This window comes from Sorex fumeus, unplaced genomic scaffold (genome assembly GCF_029834395.1).
Source record: "Sorex fumeus unplaced genomic scaffold, SorFum_2.1 ptg000044l, whole genome shotgun sequence".
NCBI classification, from domain to species: Eukaryota; Metazoa; Chordata; class Mammalia; order Eulipotyphla; family Soricidae; genus Sorex; species Sorex fumeus.
The window spans coordinates 50218711-50239991 of NW_026606101.1; the positions used below are offsets into that span (position 1 = coordinate 50218711).

At 56.5% G+C, this 21281-nt stretch overlaps 2 protein-coding genes across 4 annotated transcripts; one reads left to right on the plus strand and one right to left on the minus strand.

Annotated features, from left to right (window-relative positions):
- Positions 1 to 1986: 1986 nt before the first annotated feature.
- POLR2H (RNA polymerase II, I and III subunit H) lies at positions 1987 to 7712 on the plus strand. Its single transcript, XM_056121854.1, has 5 exons — positions 1987 to 2124; positions 3396 to 3479; positions 3573 to 3666; positions 5366 to 5449; positions 7395 to 7712. The coding sequence occupies exons 1-5, from the start codon at positions 2052 to 2054 to the stop codon at positions 7510 to 7512; spliced, it is 453 nt and encodes a 150-aa protein (XP_055977829.1). The 5' UTR covers positions 1987 to 2051; the 3' UTR covers positions 7513 to 7712.
- Positions 7713 to 12553: 4841 nt separating this feature from the next.
- Positions 12554 to 19169, minus strand: THPO (thrombopoietin). Of its 3 annotated transcripts, none has more exons than XM_056121795.1 (5): positions 19007 to 19169; positions 18695 to 18822; positions 16521 to 16607; positions 13794 to 13961; positions 12554 to 13373 (listed from the first exon to the last, which is right to left on the minus strand). In XM_056121795.1, the coding sequence occupies exons 1-5, from the start codon at positions 19017 to 19019 to the stop codon at positions 12732 to 12734; spliced, it is 1038 nt and encodes a 345-aa protein (XP_055977770.1). In that variant the 5' UTR covers positions 19020 to 19169; the 3' UTR covers positions 12554 to 12731. The 3 variants fall into 3 exon arrangements, with proteins under 3 accessions (XP_055977770.1, XP_055977769.1, XP_055977771.1); XM_056121794.1 differs by having other exon boundaries at positions 12554 to 13385; XM_056121796.1 differs by lacking the exon at positions 16521 to 16607 and having other exon boundaries at positions 12554 to 13385.
- Positions 19170 to 21281: the final 2112 nt, after the last annotated feature.

A 21281-nucleotide genomic window follows, 5' to 3' on the forward strand; every position in this document is an offset into this window, starting at 1 on the left:
CCGCTCCGCCCGCGCGCCCGTCCACTCGGGCCGGCCCTGCCCCGGCCGGGGTCCGCGCTCCGGCCGCCGCCCGGACTCGGGACAGGCGGCAGGGGGCGCTGGGCACGCGCGCGGCCGCGCCCCGCTCCGGATCCAGCGCCCCGGGCGGGCCTGGGCCGCTGGCACGTGGAAGGGGCCGGCTCTCGGCGCCTGGCCCCGAGGGACGGAGAGGCCGGGGACCTGGGCTGGCCTCGAGGGGCTGGAGATGCCCGGGACCTGGGCTGGCCCCGAGGGGCCCCTCGGGACTAAGATGCCCGGGACGGGGGCTGGCCCCGAGGGGCTGGAGATGCCCGGGACCTGGGCTGGCCCCGAGAGCCTGGAGATGCCCGGGGCCGGGGCTGGCCCCGAGGGGCTGGAGATGCCCAGGACCAGGGGCTGGAGATGCCCGTGACCTGGGCTGTCCCCGAGGGGCTGGCGATGCCCGTGACCTGGGCTGGCCCCGAGGGACTGGCGATGCCCCGGACCAGGGGCTGGAGATGCCCTGGACCTGGGCCGGCCCCGCCCAATCCGACCCTTTGGGGCTCAGTCTGCGTTCGGGAACGGCCCCCTCTCTGCGGCTCCGAAGGGCCCACCCAGGGTCGTCTCCGTCGGGGGTGAGCAGCTAAGCCGGGCGGGACGCGGAGGGAAAAACATTAGGCCTGGAAGGCAGGTTCGGGACAGTCTGAACGGAGACCCTGGGTCTCACACCCCCTCCCCTCATATCGCCCCCTGTACGCGGCGCTCTAGGGGACGTGCGGCCCGGCGCAGCCTGGCTCGCGGGGTGTGCCGCCCGGGTGGAGGCGGGGAGGGGACGCGGATGGGGGAGGCGCGAGGGAAGGGAGGGAGGCCCAGGTGTCCGGGAGGCCGCTCTGGGGAGGCGGGCGTGGGGGGACAGAGGTCGCTTCACCCTGGCAGGGCCCAAGGAGAAACTCGAGGAGCTGCTGACGCCTCGTGGCCTTGGGGGAGCCGCCTGCTGGCGCTCTGCGTTCTCTGTCTGGCTTCGGAGAGGGGTAGAGCCGCAGGGTGCGGGGGCCTGGGAGAGGCAGTGCCTGGGCAGAAAAGCCCGTGCCCCGGGACACCCGCAGCGTGCGGGACGCGTGCAGAGCGGGTGCGGGGCGAGGGGGCACCCCGGCACCCCCGAGGAGGCGGCGATCTGAGCGCGGTGCCTGGGGGAGCAGAGCGTGGCAGGGTGAAGGGCGCACGGGGGAGCACTGTCTCGGGGAGCCGGCTGTTCGACGCCGCGGGGAGCTGGGACGGCTCAGGCTCGACCTCGCGCTCCCAGGCTAGCTGGGGCAGTGCTCGCGCGGGCACTGCGATGGGGTCAGGAAGAGCGCCGCGTCCAGAGAACAGTGGGGGTGGGGGGCATAGGACCCGGGGTGGGGACACTGCAGGCTTTCCTTTTTCCCGTAATGACATCATGGCAAATTCCCAAACTAGACGAACCCGGCTCGGGTGACATCCAGCAGGACCGAGCCGGCGCGGACCGGCTCGGGGGACCTGGATGCCAGCTGAAGGGGCTGGGCACGGCGTCGTGCCGGGCCCGCGAGCTGGGAAGGGGGCGGGGTTCTGCCTCGCCCGCCGGCTGAGCGGACTGTGCCCTAGGCGGGAACGGGGATCGGCTGGGTAGGGCTAGGACGGAGCTCCTCTGGGCCAAGGATCAAGGTCCCGGGCTGGGGCAAGCTCCGGTGCACCCTCGTCCGAAGGGGGACCCGGAGTCCGAAGGGGGCGCCGCAGAGCTTCAGCAGAGCCGAATCCGCGCAGCCTCGGCTGGAGGCGGGGCCGATTGTATCCCCGCCCCTGGGTGGAGCCATCCCGGGTCGGGACACGCCCCCAAAGGGCGGAGCCTCTCGGAAGCCCTCCTTCGGGGCGGAAGTCGTGCTGCCCCGAGCGCGGGGCGGCGGAAGCGGCCGCGCTCCGCCTCTCTGTGCGCGTGCGCGATCCGGCTCTCGGCTCCCTCCTGGCGCGGGGTGTCGCGGCACGCCGGGTCGTGGGTGCGCGCTCGGCCGTCGCGCCCCTCTCGTGGCCGCTTCGCCATGGCGGGAATCCTGTTCGAGGATATCTTCGATGTGAAGGACATCGATCCGGAGGGCAAGAAGTTTGACCGAGGTGAGCAGAGGGGCGGAGGGCGGTCGTGGAGGGGCCGGCCGCGGCCTCCGCGGACACGCCCCCCGCGCCCCTGCCCACCCGGCCCACGTGGCCAGCCTGACCCGCGGGTCCCGGGGCGCGGGGCATCCTGCGGAGCTCTCCCGTGGGCGAGGCCGGGGGTGGCCGCTCCCCAGGGCTCCCACACGCTACGCGGGCGCCCGGATGGCCTTTTCTCATCGTTCGAGTCCACTCGGGGCATCTTGACAGTCGCGGTCCTCCCGGGCCAGGCGGCCCACGGTGCACCGACACCTCCGCCGTCCTGGCCCTCCGCAGGTCTGCAGGGCTAGCTCCTTTTGCGCAGAGAAGTTGAGCAACTCACCCAAGCCAGCACAGAAAATAATTCAGCTTCCGACTCCTCCTCGTGTAGCCCTCCTTGTGAAATACTTTTTCTTTTTTTATGAACTGCTTAATTTGAGAGTGAATATCTTGGGAGTAGAAAGTTGTTTTATTTTATTTTTTTAAAAGCAGTTGGGGGGGCTGGAGCAATAGCACAGCGGGTAGGGCGTCTGCCTTGCACACGGCTGACCCAGGTTCGAGTCCCAGCATCCCATATGGTCCCCTGAGCACTGCCAGGAGTGATTCCTGAGTGCAGAGCCAGGAGTAACCCCTGTGCATCGCCGGGTGTGACCCCAAAAAAAGCAAAAAAAATAAAGAAAGAGCAGTTGGTATTGTTTGTTTGTTTGTTTTGTTGACCGCACCTGGCCAAACCCAGAATTTACTCCTGGCTCCTCCTGGCTCTTGCTTGCTCAGGGGTCAAACCAGGGTGGGCCTCGTGCTCAGCAAGTGCCCTACCCACTGTCCAGTAGCCCCACCCCAAACATCAATTCTTTTTTTTTTTCTTTTTTTTGGGTCACACCTGGCGATGCACAGGGGCTACTCCTGGCTCATGAACTCAGGAATTACTCCTGCCAGTGCTCGGGGGACCACATGGGATGCTGGGAATCGTACCCGGGTCGGCCCCATGCAAGGCAAACGCCCTACCCGCTGTGCTATCACTCCAGCCCCCCTTTGATTCTTTTCTGGGGCTCCTGCTCTCTTGCTATAGTTCCGCGCCCTTTTACTCAGACATTTGGCTCTGATTGGGCCTGCCCTGCTCTGAGAGCAGAGGATAGACCCGTGGGTGCGGACTGGGTTAGATGTTTGTAGTGCATGTAATTACCCTGAGTGGAGCTTTCACGCCCCCTACCCCACTGCCACGCTAATGACCCCCTCCTCTCTTTCTCCTCCTCTAGTGTCTCGCCTGCATTGTGAAAGTGAATCTTTCAAGATGGATCTCATCTTAGACGTGAACATCCAGATCTACCCTGTAGACTTGGGTAAGTATTGAACCGGTTGTACCGGGAGGCTGTGTGCTATGCTGGTCCGTCTGTTCTTCAGCCTCACTGGTTGCTGCTCTTTGCTGTTCTCAGGTGACAAGTTCCGGTTGGTCATAGCCAGTACTTTGTATGAAGATGGTACCCTGGACGACGGTGAATACAACCCCACGGATGACCGGCCTTCCAGGTGAGAAGGGAGCACGTGAAGGATGCCGGAAGGCTCCGTAGCTGATTGGTGGTATAGAAAGACCCTTCCTTAGTTCTGGGAGTAAATGACCCTCAGCTCCACCTGAGAAACCTTAGGGGAAATTGCGAGACTTAGGAAGCAGACAAGCAGGTATTTGTCTAGAGTATTTGATTTTATGTGCACATGTTGTGTTTTATTTTTGTATTTGGGTTTTGGGATCATACCTGGTGGAGCTCAGGGGACCCAGAGGTGCCAGGGTGGGGAGCGTGGGGAGTCGAATCCAGGGATGGCTCCAGTTGTTTGAGCTTTTTCCCTGTCTTTTGCTGCAGGGTTTTGTTTGGTTTCATTTTGGGGCCACACCAGGTTGTGTCTATGGTCAGGGCTTACTCCTGGCTCTGGGCTCCGGGATCACTGTTGTTGGTACTTGGGGATGCAAACCCAGGCAGACTACTTCCAGGACAGGCACGTTAACCCCAGTACTATGTCTCTGGCCCTGAACTGCATTTTTTCATTTTTTTTGTGGGGGTAGAGTGGGGGTGGGGGAGGGGAGGGTGCGTACACCCAATGATGCTCACGGCATACTTTTGGCTTTTAGTCAGGAATCACTCCTGGCTGTGCTTAGGGGACCATGTGGGATGATGGGGATTGGATTCAGGTCAACTGTGTGCAAGGCAAGTGCCCTACCTGCTGTACTATAGTTCTGGCTCCTGAACACAGTTTTTTGATGGCTGAGAAAATGACCACTGAGTGATCTAGGTTGTGTGGGCCTTACAGCTTGGGGTGTGGGTACGGTGTCCCACAAAAAGACTGGAGTCCCACAGGTTCTTTTTTTTCAGCCCTGCCATTTATTTGTTCATTAATTCAGATGTCTTTTAGCCTTAGATGAGAACATCCCGTGAAAAAAAAGAGTTCACAGGGTTGTTGAACACTTAATCCCATGTTTGGAAAAGTGCCTGTTCTGCTGACACTTTACCAGTGCCTTTTTTTTTTCTCTCAGTTTTTGGCTGATCCTTTATTTTAATTATTTTTGGTTTTGGGGCCATACCTGGGGACCATATAGGATGCTGGGGATCGAACCTGGGTTGACTGTGTGTAAGGCAAGCACCCTACCCACTATACCACCAGTTGCCTTTTTTTTTTTTCTTTTTGGATCACACCCAGCAATGCTCAGGGGTTACTCCTGGCTCTGCACTCAGGAATTAACTCCTGGCAGTGCTTGGGGGACCATATAGGATGCTGGGAATCGAACCCGGGTCGGACACGTGCAAGGCAAACGCCCTACCCGCTGTGCTATTGCTCCAGCCCCAACCAGTTGCCTTTTTTTTTTTTTTTTTTCTTTTTGGGTCATACCTGGTGATGCACAGGGGTTACTCCTGGTTCTGCAGTCAGGAGTTACTCCTGGCGGTGGTCAGGGGACCATATGGAATGCTGGGAATCGAACCCGGGTCGGACGCGTGCAAGGCAAATGCCCTACCCGCTGTGCTATTGTTCCAGCCCCAACCAGTTGCCATTTTTAAGGGGTCTCTTTTTTGTTTGTTTTGTGGCCATACCCAGCGATGCTCAGTGATTACTTCTGGCTCTGTTCTGAGGAATTACTCCTGGCAGGCAAATGTCTTACCTGTTACCATTCTGGACAGCCTTTGGGGGTGTCTTATTATGAATTGCTTTTCAGCATAATTTTACTACCGTTGTTTCTCAGGGCTGACCAGTTTGAATATGTAATGTACGGGAAAGTGTACAGGATCGAGGGGGACGAAACCTCGACGGAAGCAGCAACACGCCTGTAAGTTCCGTGGCCTTGTAAGGGCCCTTTTCTCTCTCTCCTCTCCCTCAACCCCTGCCCTGTGCTGAGGATTTGGGTCAGCCTCGGACAGGGAAGGCCCTGGCCCCGCCTCCTGACTGGGTCCCTGAGGGTCCCCAAACCCGCAGAACTAGGGGGGAGCCAGAGTGAACCTCTGCCAAGAGCGTGTCCGGTCCGCACTTTGCTCCCTGTGGCCTTTGTCAGCACCTCAGGCTTCAGTGGTGCAAGTGGTGGTTTGGCTGAGTAAAGAAAGGTTGGCTCCTCAGGACCCAAATGCAGTATTAAGTGATTAATTGCTAGACTTTTTAGGGGTGTGTGTGTGTGTGTGTAAATGCAGTATTAAGTGATTAATTGCTAGACTTTTTAGGGGTGTGTGTGTGTGTGTGTGTGTGTGTGTGTGTGTGTGTAAATGCAGCATTAAGTGATTAATTGCTAGACTTTAGACGTATTCGATATGCCAAACACAGTAACAACAAAGTCTCCAATGGAGACGTTACTGGGCCCACTTGAGCAAATCGATGATCAACAGGAGGGCCTTTACTTTTTACTTTTACTTTTAGGGGTGTGTGTGTGTGTGTGTGTGTGTGTGTGTGTGTGTGTGTGTAAATGCAGCATTAAGTGATTAATTGCTAGACTTTTTAGGTGTGTGTGTGTGTGTGTGTGTGTGTGTGTGTGTGTGTGTGTGTGTGTGTGCGCGCGTGCGCGCGCGTGTACTACTCTGAAACTCAATCCCTGCTTCTTTGGTTTCCCTGCCCCACTATTTTTTTTTTCATCTTTTCTTCAACATCTTATTAAAACAACGTGTGTCCTCATGAAATTTGAAAAGCAAAGAAGTCATGCGAAGAAGGGGAAAAAGTTACCTGTAATTCCATACCCAGAAGGAAACTTTTTTATATAAACATTTTGGGTATCTTAGGTATTTTTTTCCTGCGTACATTTTCCCTTTGAGATCATGTTGTGTATTACAATCTCTTTTTCTGCTCCTTTTGCCTAATGTTACATAGACTGCGTCTTCATTTTATTCACTTAGGATAAGTTTAAAGCATACCCTAAGTATTTTATAGCTGCATGGCATTCCAGTAAATGGGTATGTTTTCATTCATGCAACCTGTTCCCTTATTTGGACATGTAGTTTCTTTCCCCTTTTCTAATATAATGGTCACTACCTTGGGCCCAGGAGACAGCTCAAAGGGTTGTATGCGCAAGGTCCCGGGTTCGGTTCCTGGCCCAGCATGGCTTTGCTTGGTGTGGCCTTCCCTTCCCCCATGTTACCGCTGGGACTGAGCACTAAATTGTCAACCCTTCATAGTTGGTCTGAGTATTGCTCGGAGTGGACCCTGAGCACTGCTTGGGAATCTCCACCAAAGTAAACCAAAACCAGGAATAACCCAGCCACTGCCTCACACAAGTCTTGGGCATTCATCTTTGTCTAAGTTTGAGTCTTGTTTATTTTTTTTTATTGTTTTGGGCCACACTCAGCTGTGCTCAAGGACTTTCTTTTGGCCCCGTGCCCAGGGATCAGTCCTGGTGGGGCTCAGGCGACCTTACACGTTGCCAGGGGTTGAGTCCGGGTTGGCTGTGTACAAGACAAGGCCAGCGCCCTCCCTGCTGTGTGCAGTTATTCTGGCCCCTGAATCTGGCCCTTGAACCTAAGGGTGACTGATGTTTCTTTGTGTGCGGCGGGGCCTACCCAGGGGGCTTGGGCTGTTCTTGGTTCTGCCCAGGAGTGACCCTGAGTGGTTCCTGGGAGTGGGGGACTGTGTGCGGTGCTGGGGATTTGAAATGGGGGCTGGCCACACACCAGGCCAGTGCCTCTCCCGACCCTTCTCCCCGGCCCTGGCAACTGCTTTCTTTCCGAGTGGCTGGGGTAGCAAGCTCCTGAGGAGTCCGTCACTGAGCTGCGACTCAAGGGGTCCTTCTGTTGCAGCTCTGCCTACGTGTCCTATGGCGGCCTGCTCATGAGGCTGCAGGGCGACGCCAACAACCTGCACGGGTTCGAGGTGGATTCCAGAGTGTATCTGCTGATGAAGAAGCTGGCCTTCTGAGCTGCCTGCAACCTAGGGCCTTCCCTCACACCTGAGTTGCCGTCGCTGTTACTCATGCGCCGAGAGGGGCTGACCATGCCCAGCGGGGGCACCCAGGGAGCCTGGACACAGTGGGGGACGGCCCGTGCCGCGAGAGACCCGCTGAGGAAGTGCGAAATGATCCTGAAGTTGTTGGTTGCATAAAACTTGTAGTTTATTTTATTAAAATGTTTGGTTTTTATTTTTCAGACTCTGTCTCCTCTTTGAAACACTTGCTTGAACATGATTCTTCCCCAGCTCACCCTCAGTAGATGATGTTCACGGCACAGCCAGATCCATCACGTAACCGGAGGATCTGTTCTTCCCTTTTTGGTGTCCGGGTTCAGGTGCCCACCCACCATTTACCCTCCAATGTGGTTTTCCCCACTGAGAGAGACAGTGTAGTGCTTCTTGGTTCCTGAGGGCACCCAAGCCTGGAAGACACCACCCATCTGGCGTTGCCTTTTGAGTTGGCAGGGAGCCCAGCTCGTGTCCTTCGAACACGTTCAAGTCCCTTAGGGAGCCGGATCACGTTGACTAAATGAGTCACTCCCCTCCCGACGCAGCCTCGGGTGGGTGCGTTTAGACGTGGGCGCGGGACGGGACTGCAGCGAACGGAGGGAGCGTCCCGGGAGCAGGTAGGGACCGAGCCTGCTGCGTCTCTTGGGCTCTGAGGGAGAGGGCGGTTGTCCCCAGCGACAGCAGAGCTGCTGCACTGACCCGTGGAGTGGACAGGACAGCAATACCAATGAGGTTGGCAGTCCAGCAGCAGTGCCGGGGACAATGCGGCAGCTGACCGCAGTCACTCGCTTCAGAGTGGGGGAGTCCAGAGCTGAGGAAGTGGTGAGGCAGCCTGGCGTTCGCTCTGACAACGGGATCCTGGTACCCGCTCTGGGAAATTCAGGGTCTGCAGAAAGGTGGGAATGTGTATTAGGAGGTTGTCTCCTGGCAGGGGAGGAAGATCAACAGGCGGAACACGTGCTTTTTACCCAGAAGGCCTGGCTTCGAACCCTGGTGGTTGGGGCCGGAGCGATGGGACAGTGGGTAAGGTACTTGCCTTGGATGCAGCCTCTCTGGATTCATTGGCCCAGCACTGCTTATGGCCCCTTCTGCCCGGCTAGGAGTGATCCCTGAGCACTGCCAGGTGTGGTCCCCAAACCAAACAATTCCCCCTGGCACCACAGGGTGAACACCAGTGAACACCTCCAGGAGTGACCCTGAGCACAGAGCCTGGAGTGGCCCATGAACACTGCCAGGTGTAGTGCCACCTGCCTCCCTCTAAGACAACCGAAGTGCGCCAGAGACATAGCACAGGGGATAAGGCACTAACCTTGTGTGCAGTTGACCCCAGCATGATCCCCAGTACCACAAATGTCCCTTGAGCAAATGGAATATGACCTCCCCTTCACCCCCCAACCCATCCCCAAAAAGTCATGTCTCTGGGGGCTGGAGAGATAGATAGTGGGCTGACTGCATGCTTGTATGTAGGAGGCCCAGGTTCATATGGTCCCCCAGGCACCACTCAGTGTAGCCCCCATACAGGTCTTTTGGGTTGGGCCCCAGAGTTGATTTAAAGGACTGGAGTGTACATCCTTGGCATCCTGGAGTTCGGGTCTGGTCCCGTCTCTGCCTCCCTCTGTGTCAATACAGTCAGTAATAAAACAAAAACCGGGGCTGGAGAGAGTACAGGAGCTCAGGTGCTTGTTCGTTCTACATACTGCTGACCCGGGTTCAATCTCTGGCACTGCATATGGTCCTCTGAACACTGGGAGGCAGAGATCCCTGAGCACAGGTGTGACCCAACTCCCCCCCCCACAGTGTTTTAAAAAGTCTCTTTTGATGTCTTGGTTTTGCCCTGGGCCCCCGGAATCCTGCTGGGATGCCTGGGGGCATTTCCTTTCCTGTCATTTTCAGGTCTTTACAAGGGGTGTTAGAAATAGTATTTGGGGAAATATCAATGGGCCCTGCAGGGGGGAGGGAGAGGTGTTTCTTTTGCCTCCCTGGGGGATGGGGGAAGATGAGGCCAATAGGAGGTGCAGTGGGGGTTGGGATGAAGTTCTCTGGAATCCCACGAAGTCATTTGGGAGTGGGGCTCGGAGTTGCCATGTTTAATGGGAGTGAAAACACCTCATTAATAGCATTTGTAGGGTTGCTTTCGGATGATTCTGGTTCATGTGAGAAAGCAGAAGGTACACCTGGCCAACAGCAAGATGAAAATAAGAATTGGGTTGTTACCTTTTTTTTTTTTTTTCCTGAGGGGGAAGGGGCAGAATCAGCAGACAAGAGTTTGATTGGCACATACTAAGACGCCTGTATTTACATTGGCTGCTCAGTAAGTCAAATGCCAATGTGGGAAGACCAGCGTTTTCTGGCAACATCCTTGCCGTTTGACCGTCCTTGTCTCTCATCTGACCATGCCCCAAATCCTTCCTTCGTGTCTTTAGTCCCCTTGGCATATCTTGTCTCAGCTGCTGGCTTTTTTGTATGCCATCAAGTATTTCATTTGATCATTAGCTTTGACCTACTTTGGTAATTTAGTAAATCACAATTTCCACTCACCATCGCCTTGACTACTCGCTGGAATTTGTAGTGTGGATGAACGAATTCTCTTCCATGAAGACACTGACCCCCGGCGGAAGGCTGGAGAATACATTTGAGCTTTGTGCATTGGTGGCTTCCTCTTGCGTGGCAACCGTTGTGTCCAGACTGGGGACAGAGGGGACCCTGCAGGTGTCTACACTGGGTCGCCCCCGCGAGGAACTCGAGTGTGGATGTGTTGGCTCCCCTGCGACTTGGCAGTCTTTCCCAACATGTGAAATCACACAATGGCCCATTGAACGACATGCCCCGACCAGGAACGTGTGTTCCAGAAGCGCAGGGCTGGGGGGGGGGGGGGGGGACTCTGTGATTTTGTGTTGAAAACTGAGCTGCTATCATCCACCTTATGGAGTGGTGTGAACCCCCAAGAGCTCGTCGACATGAGGGTCCCAGCATAGTCCCGCCATTCCGGCTTACTAGTTCTGGAAGCTTTCCGTGATCCTGGGTATTTGTGGGGCTCTCTGGGACTCTGGGTTCCGGGTGCCACTGCCTACGCGGTTGCCATCCCTCTGTTTTAGGGAGTAGGAGGTGGAGAGGGGAGAGCTTCCTGAGTTCCTGAGTTTCTTTTTTTTTTTTTTTTTGGGTCACACCCGGCAATGCACAGGGGTTACTCCTGGCTCTGCGCTCAGGAATTACCCCTGGCGGTGCTCAGAGGACCATGTGGGATGCTGAGAATCGAACCCGGGTTGGCCGCGTGCAAGGCAAACGCCCTACCCGCTGTGCTATTGCTCCAGCCCCCTGAGTTTTCCTTAGCTAGTACTGATCTCTTTTAGGGGGGGTGGGGGGTGGGGGAGGAGCACACCAGGATGCTGTGGATGGAACCGGGGGCAAAGCGAGAGCCCTGCCTGCTAGACTGTCTTTGCACCCTAGTGCTGATCTTTGCAGTAGGGTTTTGGGATGGGGACAGTATCAACCTCTTCCTAAGCATCCTGGTGGCTTTTAATGGCCCAGATCCACCCCTAATTCCGACTGCTTGCCCACGGCTCTCTAGGAGGGCTGGCGGTGGTTCCCCAGGCCACCCGAGAGACACTCTGAGCCTTTCACCACCTGCCGGCTCGGCACTCCTGCTGTTTGAGCCCCGGGAGACAGCGCCGGGCACTTCCTGCACTTCCCCCGCCCTCCACAGGAGGGAGGCAGGAACCCGCACCCGTGGCAGCTTCCTGCCAAGCCCCTCAAGCCTTGCTATTTGCTCAGCTGCGGCAGCCAACTCTCAGCTCTCGGGTCTGCACAGCCTTACCTGGGGTGCAAGGCGCTCCAAGGTTTCCTGTTAGCCTGGTGATTTTTTCCCCCTTTTCTCAAGGAACAGGGAGGCCTATTACTACCAACCCCTCCCCGAAGAAGAACATCTTGCTTTTCAGGCACCTTTTGGGATGTTCTCATTCCTTTTGGTTTTGGTTTTGGTTTTGTTTCGGGGCCACACCTGGCGATGCTCAGGGCGTTATTCCTGGCTCTGCACTCAGAAATTACTCCTGGCGGTTCTTGGGGAACTGCATGGGGTGCCTGGGATTGAACCCAGGTTGGCAGCGTGCAAGGCAAGTGCCCCACTCGCTGTACTTATCTCTCCAGCTCCCTTTTCTTCCCTTTCTTTTTTTGGTGATGCTGGGTTCGAACCCAGGGCCTCCTACATGTAAGGCAATGCTCTGCTACTGAGCCATGTCCCTTGCCCTGTTTTGAGTTTTTTTGGACCATTCCTGGCTCTGTGCTTGGGGATCAAAGCTGGGTCAGCTGCATGCAAGACCTTCGCTGCTGTACTGTTTCTCCAGTCCCTGCGACACTGGCTTTTTTGTTTGTTTGTTTGATTTTGGACCACACACAGGCCTGTGCTTGGGGAGCCGCTTGGGGCAGTGATCAGGGTACCATGCGGTACTGGGGATCCAGCCGGGGCCTCCTACTCAGGAAAGCCTGTGCTCTGGTCCTTTGAGCACTCTCCTTAGTCCTGTTCTTTTTTTTGGGGGGGGGGAGGGGAAGGGAACGCTCAGCAATACTCAGGGGTTACTCCTGGCTCTGTGCTCCTGGTGGTGCTCGGGGGACCACAATGGGGTGCCCGGGATCGAACCCGGGTTGATTGCATGCAAGGCCAATGCCCTCCATACTACGGTATCACTCTTTGTGTGAGCTCAGTACTCAGCTGTTGCAGAGGACAGCCAGCTTCTCTCTCAGTTCTCAAGAGTCAGGATTTCCTAAGAGAAGGAGCGTCCCCTTAAGAAAGAAAGTGGTGGGGGCAGGAGATGAACCTTTGTGCTGAGGAGAGAGCCACAGTTCTTTTTTTTTTTTTTTCTGCTGACATAAGGTTCCTTTTGGTCTCTGCCCAGAGGCCAGGCCGGGGCAGGCCTTTGCAGGATCTCAGAGCAAGGGCACCGCAGGGAATCCAGAGCTGTGCATTTGCGCAGAAAACAGACAGAGAAAAACTAGCTGCTCTGGCGAATATTATTGATAGCTTAAAAAAATAGCTTCTGAAGTTTTCTTATAGAGAGTGAAAAAAAAAGAGCCTCTTTTCCTGTCCTGTGGACCCCCTTTCTCCAGGGCTGTGGGGTCGGGTGAAAGCATCAGGGACTCTGGAATCGCTGCCCTGCTTCTCAGGGCCTCCGGGGCAGGTTAGGGACTCACACAGGAGGCGAGGCCAGGGGTCCGGGGGCCGGTGGCCCTGGCCCTTCCTCTTCCTGAGACAGATTCTGGACGTGAGGGGGGGCTGCTGCCGTGAGGTGAGGCCCAGAGGAGGGCCGGGGGGACCAAGAAGAGGAGAGTGTGGCCGGTCCGGGAGGGGGCTGGCTTGGGGAGGACCCAGGCTGCAGGCTGGGTGGTGGGGAGCCAGTGTCCGAGACCCCTGGAGGGGCATCCAGGGTGCTGAGGACCCGGGGTGAGGGACCCGGGAAGGATCCACGAGTTCCATTCAGAAGTCCCTGTGTCCAGTTGGGCTGTCCAGAACCTTGGTCCTGACCCTGGAAGGTCTGGTTCAGCAGCACAGGCAGGGGGGCTCCGAGCAGCCGCAGACTCGGCCCAAGTCCAGAGCCCGTAGTTCTGACCGAGACGCTGGCGTTGGTCTCCGGCACCCCAGAAGTCCGCTGTGGGAGCTGGCTCAGCTCGAGGGCCGGCGAGGGGCCGCTTGGCAGGGCGGTGGTGGGCAGGGCCCGCCTGGCACAGAGGGCAGGTCCCACGACAAGTAGCAGAAAACGCACCTTGCCTCGGAGCAGCTGCTGGAAACTCAGGAAGATGGCGCCGGGGTCCTGGTGGACTGCGGTCCTGCCCTGTGGGGGAGGCTGAGGGCAGAGGCGGGCCTGAGGCCAGAGGCCGGGGCCAGATCTGCCTCGGTCTACACAGGAGAGCCAGGGTTCCGGCAGGCCTTGAGGCTGGGGGTGGGGAGGACTCCTTGGCAGCTTCCTGCAAGGTCCCTCTCTTCCCTCCAGACCTTTTTTTAAATTTTTTTCCTTTTTTGGGTCACACCAGCGATGCTCAGGGGTTCCTCCTGGCTCTGCACTCAGGAATCACTCCTGGCGGTACTCAGGGGACCATATGGGATGCAGGGAATCGAACCCAGGTCCACCGCGTGCAAGGCAAACGCCCTGCCCGCTGTGCTATCGCTCCAGAGCCCCGCCCCCCCGAATTTCTAAGGGGGATGCGTTTGCAGAGGAGGGTCGCTTCCACGGTGCCCCCGGCTGGGCATTTACCTGGGCTCCAAGCAGGCCCTGCAGGGCCCCGAGCAGAAGGCGGACCTGTCCAGCAAGCTGTCCCAGCAGGGATGAGAGGCAGGTGGGTCCCAGCTGCGCCCGAGCTGCCGCCGCTCCCTCCAGCAGCAAGGCTGCTGCTCCCAGCACGTCCTGTGCTCGGGCCTGCTCCTGGCAGAGATGGAAGAGAGAAGCGGAGCTGCTTCAAAGGGCTCCTAGCGGGTGGGGAGCCTGCGGGAGTCGCCAGCAGGATGAATCATAGGAGCTGGGAACTGGACAGGACCACGGGCCCACCCAGCACAGGAATTCCTCCCGCTTCCCGACAATTGGTCCTCGGCCGCCGCTGGGCCAACTGCGGTGTCCCGGAACCCAGCCTGCTCCGACACGCGGTGGCAACCCCCACGGCTTTTGTGTTTTTCCCTGTCTTCATGAGGCTGACGTCTGTCCGAGGGTGGATCTGGCCTCTTGATTCTAGAGCTGGAAGGGCTACTCGTTGGGCTGTAAAACCGTAGGGTCAAATAATTATTTCAAAGCTGGCTGTAGAGAAGAGAAGAGGAGAGTAGTCGTAAAGACCGTTCCCAGGTCTCTAAGGGGTCCGACTTCCGACGTGGCAGGGGAGAAAGGAAATCCTGGGGATATTTGGGGGGTGGAAGAGCGGATTCTCCCAGGACTGCCTTCCTCGCGGCTTCCTGGACCTCTCACCATCTTCCCCCAGGCCGTGTTTAGGCTTTGGTTTTGGATGGGGGGGGGGGTCGTCACACCCAGCTACGCTCCTGGCTCACTCTTGGCTCTGGGTTCAGGGGTGACTCCTGGTGATGCTCAAGGGGACCCTGTGTGACGCTGAGGATTCGAACCCAGCTTGACCACAGGCAAAGCCAGAGCCTTAACTTCTGTGCTATTGCTCTGGCCCAGTCGCCTAAGCTCTAAAAAAGAGACCACTCCTCAAATAACATGTTGTCTTTGTTCGGTTGTTTCGTTGCTAGGGATCAATGCAGGGCTGTACTATGGAGCCATGTTCCACCCTCTTCATGCAATTTATTTTCCAGCTTCTATCTGTTCAGCTTCTTCCTCCTGAACCGAAGCTAGTTTGTTTGTTTATTTATTGGTTACACAGAGATGCCCAGGGATTACTCCTGGCTCAGCACTCAGGAATTACTCCTGGTGGTGCTTGAGGGACCATATGGGATGTCGGGGATCAAGCCCAGATTAACTGCTTGTAAGGCAAATGTTCTACCCACTGTGCTATTGCTCTGGCCCTGCGAGCTAGTTTAGTATGGACCCTCTGAATAAATCTGAGTCTATTCAAATTCATGTATTTTTGTTTTGGGGGGCCACACCCAGTGATGCTCAGGGGTTACTCCTGACTCTGTACTCAGGAATCTGTGCTCGGGAGGCCATATGGGATGCTGGGGACTGAACCTGGGTCAGCTGCAAGCCAGGCAAACACCCTACCCACTGAACTATCTCTCCAGCGCCCTGAGTTTATTCATATTTAAAGGAGGGGATCTAATGCTAAACCCGTTACTCTTTTGGGTTGTTTTGGGGTTGGGCCTCTCCCAGACCAAGTGATGCTGGGAGTTGAACCCAGCCGCCCGCCGCCCCCTCTTCCCCCCCCCCGCCCCCCCCCCTCCCCGCGCCATACAAGACAAGTGCTCGACCACTGAGCTATATCCCCTGTCTCAGGCCTGTACTTTTAAGTATGGGCAACTTAGAATGGAGCTTTATAGGAATATTTCCACAATGAGAATGCCAAGCCTTTAAAGCTGCCTAGAATCACTAGCTTTTAAAAATAGCTGCTTCAGTAATGGGGTCAACTCAACCCTCCCAAATTTTCTTCATAGTGAGTTCTTGGGCTAGAACTTTCTGGGCGGGAAGCAGGAGCATCATGGCCGGAGTGGCAGTGTGACTTTCTTCAGTTGCTTTCCACGTGGAGAATTTTATGTGCCTCTCTGTTAAACTGCACCTTGTTTTTGACCTCGTGTCTCCGAAATTTGAGTCTTGATTCTGCCATTTGTTAAGTTAGCTGCGCTTTCCAGGTCTCTGTGTTGTGTGTGGAAAATAGATCAGTCTTTTCTGTGCCACCCTAAGAAGGCAATTCGGTTCGAGCTGAAGAGATAGTGGATTGGGTAAGCCGTGTATGCGGCCAACACTAGTTTGATCCTTGGCACTGCATGTGGTCCTCCGTGCTCTGCCAGGAGTGAATCCTGAGCACAGAGCCAGGAGAAAGAGCTGTGCACCGCTGGGTGTGGCTCCAAAACCAAGAATGGAAACAAAACAAAAACAAATGAAAAAAAGGAGGCTGCCTGGTTCTAGGTCAGAAGCAGGGCAACGAGAGAGAGAGATTTCTGTCCAGCTTTACGACGTTTTCAGCTGCTTAAATCTATTTAACATACTGGGGAGGCAAGTTGTCCATGGGATAGCGTCGTGTTAGAAGGGAGACTGGGTTAGCTTAGCCAAACTCAAGGTGGCACCCTTTTAGGGAACTCAGGCCCTGTGAAGACGGCCAGAGAGAGGAGACCGGGGTGAAGGCACTTGGTGCGCCGGCGTCTGACCCCAGTTGGAACCACGGATATCACAGACGTTCTCCCCAGCACCACCAGGGGTCACTCCTGAGCAGAGAGCCAGGAATAGCGCCTGCTGCCTGTGCCCCCCAAACCTGAAACCCAAACCCAAACATTTGAAGAATTCAGGAGAAGTGTAGGGAATGGAGGACAGGGGTGGCTTCCTTACCGTCTGGGTTTTCCATTCTGCCAAGCTGAAGTCCACAGCGGGCAGCAGGACAGGTGAGGCCAACGGGTTAACTTCCGGGCACTGGCTCTGTTGGAAAGATTAATGTGTCGGGGGAGTGGGGGGGTGGGGTGGGGTGTTGGTGGCGGGGAGAGAGGGGCTGGAAGGGAGGGCAGGGTGGCCTGAAGACCAGCAAATACAGAAAGATCCTCCACCCAGAGGGGTATTGAGAAGCAGAGTTGGAACAACGAGTGGCTGTAGGCCACGGAACCTCAGAGCTGATCCACAGAACTCACAGAACTGAGCTGAACTGGGGTGAAGTGTCCTTGGGACATTGGTGAAAAGAAGTGGGCACTGATGGGAAGTGTGTGGCATCGGAATGTTGTACGAAGGAAACTCTTGCTGACTGTATTATTGATATATATTATTTATATATCTTTTTTTACTTTTTGGGTCACACCCGGCGATGCTCAGGGGTCACTCCTGTGCTCATGTACTCAGGAATTACCCCTGGCAGTGCTCTAGGGACCATATGGGATTCTGAGAATCAAACTCGGGTAAGCAGCATGCAAGGCAAATGCCCTGCCTGCTGTGCTATGGCTCCAGTCCCAGTATATAGCACTGTGGCACTGTCCTCCCATTGTTCATCGATTGGCTTGAGTGGGCACCAGTAACGTCTCACAAAATTGTGAGACTTGTTGTTACTATTTTTGGCATATTGAATACGTCATGGGCTGGAGCGATAGCACAGCAGGTAGGGTGTTTGCCTTGCAAGCAGCCAACATGGCCAACCCAAGTTCGATTTCTCCGCCCCTCTCGGAGAGCCCAGCAAGGTACCGAGAGTATCTCTCCCGCAAGGCAAAGTCTGGCAAGCTACCCGTGACGTGTTCGATATGCCAAACATAGTAACAAAAAGTCTCACAATGGAGACGTTACTGGGCCCGCTCGAGCAAATTGATGAACAACAGGAGGACAGTGACAGTGACAGTGAATATGTTATGGGGAGCTTGCCAGGCTCTGCCATGCAGGCAGGATATTCCCGGTAGCTTGCCGGGCTCTCCGAGAGGGGCGGAGGAATCTAAACCCAGGTCAGCCGCATGGAAGGCAAACGCCCTACCCGCTGTGCTATCTATCGCTCCAACCCCGGTATATGCATATATTTATATTATTATTATTATTTTTTAAAGTAGCTGAAATTTTATTTTTGAATAAGTATTTAATATACTATATAAATTGTTATAATTTATGGACTTACAAAATAGTTTCATTTGAATAGAAAATTATTTCCATGTATAAGTTTTAAAAAAGTAAATATGTCAACTTCAAAGATGTAGATTTCAAAACAAAAATGTAGATTTCAAAACAAAAATGTCTCTTAAATATAAACAAAACAGTAAAAACCGAAAAATACTATATTGATTATCTAAACATTGAAAGTAACATAGCAGAATAATTCTGTCACATATTTATACAGAGGCAGGGTGGGACGGGGGGGGGAGATAAGGGATGGGAGGTATGCTGGGACCCGTGGTGGTGGAGGATGGGCACTGGTGGAGGGATGGGTACTTGATCATTGTATAACTGAAACCCAAGCAGAAAAATTTATAAGTCTATAACTGTACCTCATGGTGTTTCACTAATAAAAAAAATAAATAAATAAAAAGAAAAGAAATTACTGCATGCAATCTTGTGAAAGAATAGAAAATAAGATCATTTTGATTCAAAGCTCAGATAAACATTGGTGACAAAGGATTTGAGACAAATGCATCTTACAAGCCAGATTAAATATATTATTATTATTATTATTATTATTTTTGCCACACCCATCTGTGTTCAGGGCTTACCCTCTCTCTGCACTCAGGGACCACTCTTGGCAGGGTTCGGGGACCATACAGGGTATCGGGGACTGAGCCCTGGTCAGAGGTGTGCAAGGCCAGCCCTGCCGTCTGTACGCTCTCTCTGGCCCCCTCGCGAACAGTCACGGTGAAACAGAAATGAGAGAGAAAGGAAAAGCGAAGAGCAGTGGAGGCTCCATGTCCGATGTCCAGACCGGAGCTGTGACAAGAGGGCCGGACGGAGGCTCCCTGGTCCTCACAGGCCCAGGGATGGGGCCGCCTGCTCAGGGCACACGGGAGTCCGCAGGAGACGTGAGGGGCGAGGGGAGAGGGGAGGCTCACCAGTCTGCTATGGAGGACCTGGGCGTCGCGAAGAAGCTTGTTGAGCAGCCGGGGGTCGCAGGCAGGAGGGGCGGGCAGGCCCAGAGTGAGTCTTGCTGTCAGGAGAAGCATGGCCGCGAGGAGCAGTTCTTAGAGGCGGGAGGGGATGCAAAAGGGAGGAATCATCCTCAGGTTGGGGTGGCCGCAGAGCCCCCGTCCCAAGCCCGGGGACTTCGGAGCCGCCGGGAGCCTGGCTCTGCTGCCCACCCCCCTCCACCCCACCCCACACTCGGCTCCCTTCTCTCTCCCTGGGTCCCTCCTGCCTGTTCTCACCGGTCAGCTCCATTCCGGCCAGACTGTGTGCTCGGAGTGGCCCCCCTGCGTGGGGCCTCTCCCCTGAATCCTTCCTGAGGCCATGGAGGCGGCTGGGGCACTGGCTCTGGGGGGCAGAGTGGGCCGGGGCACAGGTGGGCCGAGGAAGAGGGTCTGGAATCTATCCTGGAAGGGACGGGAATAATGAGCATTTATTTGATCGCGTTGCAAGGCCAAGGCTCTGCCCACAGGAACAGGCGCCGGGGAAAGTGCCTGCCTAGACCTGCCGAGACACCGGCTGAACCCCCCCTCCTCACCCCCGCGCCCCCTCCAGGTCAGGGGTCTCCCCTGTGAACTGGAGCTGGCACTGCTGGTGCCCTGCTCCCCGCCCGGATGCAGTGTGGGCTGGGGGCGGGGGCCGGATAAGGATGTGCCTCTTGGCGGCCTCCAAGGCTGGGCCACCTGGCTCATTTGGCCGGAGGAAGTCTGGGCTGGGGATAGAGGATTGAAGCGTTATGGCATACGTCTGGGAAAACGAGCGGAACACCGGGGTGGGGCCTGGGAGAGGAGCTAGCAACTGTGCTCAGCGGGCCGAGGGGTAGCCCGGAGGGGAGGGCCGGAGCAAGTCGGGCAAATGTGACCCTGGATGATGGGGATAAAAAAAAATGGGGGCTGGAGTGATAGCACAGTGGGTAGGGCATTTGCCTTGCACGCAGCCGACCCGGGTTCAATTCCCAGCATCCCATATGGTCCCCCGAGCACCGCCAGGAGTAATTCCTGAGTGCATGAGCCAGGAATGAGCCAGGAATAACCCCTGTGCATCGCCGGGTGTGACCCAAAAAGAAAAAAAAATGAAGTTGGCAGGGGAGAAGTGAACCTCTTAGCCCTCCGCACCCCCAAAGCCTCCTGAGACTGCATTTTTTTTTGGCATTCAAGTTCTGTGGTACCTGGTCTTCCAAAGCCAAGAGATGGGCAGACAGTTCTGGTACTTCCTTCCTGAGGCCCGGGGCTCAGGAGGGGCACCTGCTGAGTGATGTGATGTCCACCTTACGTGGTCAGCCTCAACAGAGACACGCGACATAGTTGTCCCGGAGCCGGCACCTTCCTCCCTTCCCCCTTCGCAGGCCCCTTCCGCTTCCTCCACGGGACCCCCTACATGGCCTCCTCCTCCTCCTCCTCCTCCTCTCGCGAGTTGTGCAAAGAAGGCTGCACCTGATTCAATATTGGGATTTCCTGTTGGTCTGTCAACATGCCGGAGCCCTCCTCCCATCCCCTGCTCCTGGGGCCGGGCGAGCTGGACCCTGCGCCCCTCAGCCCGGCAGCAGCCCACTCTCAGGGCAATCGAGACCAGGGCTACAAGGGGGGGCTGGGGCTGTGTCCAGCTCAGGGCTGGCTGCCCGAAGCCTTAAATGGACAGACACCCTGTCTCCTTCTCCCATGGGTCCACTTCTCCTTTGCTGAGGGCCAGCCGAGATTGTGCCCGTTTTCACCAAGTCTGTGAACAGTCCCCGAAAACCCAGCACCCCACCCCCTCCCCCAGGCTCGGTCCTGCTCCTCCCCTTCTGGGAAGGCTCCACTCTTCTCGACAAAGGTCAGTGCCTGGAGGTTTCCAGTTGGCCGGCCCCTCCCCCAGCACAGAGCCCAAGTCCTCTTTCCTGTCCTTCCCCGCCCTCCCCCTTCACCCCAGACCCTGCTGGTCACTTACCAGGGGGAGAAGGGCTCCGGGCCCCAGGTGTGGCACACGGGGCAGCAGATGGAGGAAGGTGTGTGTGGCGTTGGGGCCTTGCCCCTGCGCGGCAGTGGGGTCAGTGGCCTGCCCAGGCGGCCTCTGCCCAATCAGAGAGCAGGGAACCAGCAAGGCACTGGCGAGGGCCCCGGAAGTGACGCCTTCTCCTCCCACCCGCGCTGGACCAGGGTCCACCCGTGGGGGCCCCCGGCCTCCACCCACACAATGGCCAGGCGGATTCCACGGGGGGATGCGGCCACGCCAAGCCCACGGAGAGCCGGCCCCGGCTGCTGCAGGAGGCCGGCGGAGGGGAGCGGAGGCTTCCTCCAGGAGGAATCTGGAAGGACGCTCCCATCCCAGGGAAGAGACACCAGGCCGGTGGCCAGTGGCCGGGCTCACAGCTCTAGAACGCTCTGCCCAGACGCCACACCTGCCGCCTGGCCCTCTGGGGCCCTGGCTGGGCAGCCTGGAGTAGGACCACATGCCCAGGAAGACCATGGGCCATACCTGCATGGGCGCCCCCGGCAGGGGTCAGGGTGCGGGGAGTGGGGGGGGAGTGTGTGAGGATCT

Bases quoted from the DNA above. Each gene is read 5' to 3' on its own strand.
- THPO (XM_056121794.1), bottom strand. The intron at 13,962-16,520 runs GTAAGGAAGCCA...CATCTCTGCCAG, and splicing joins CAGAATGGAAAACCCAGACG to GAGCAGGCCCGAGCACAGGA. The intron at 13,386-13,793 runs GTAAATGCCCAG...CTCTGCCCTCAG, and splicing joins AGGGCCTGCTTGGAGCCCAG to CCTCCCCCACAGGGCAGGAC.
- POLR2H (XM_056121854.1), top strand. From the start codon at position 2,052: ATGGCGGGAATCCTGTTCGAGGATATCTTCGATGTGAAGGACATCGAT. The intron at 2,125-3,395 runs GTGAGCAGAGGG...CTCCTCCTCTAG, and splicing joins GGGCAAGAAGTTTGACCGAG to TGTCTCGCCTGCATTGTGAA. The intron at 5,450-7,394 runs GTAAGTTCCGTG...CTTCTGTTGCAG, and splicing joins ACGGAAGCAGCAACACGCCT to CTCTGCCTACGTGTCCTATG.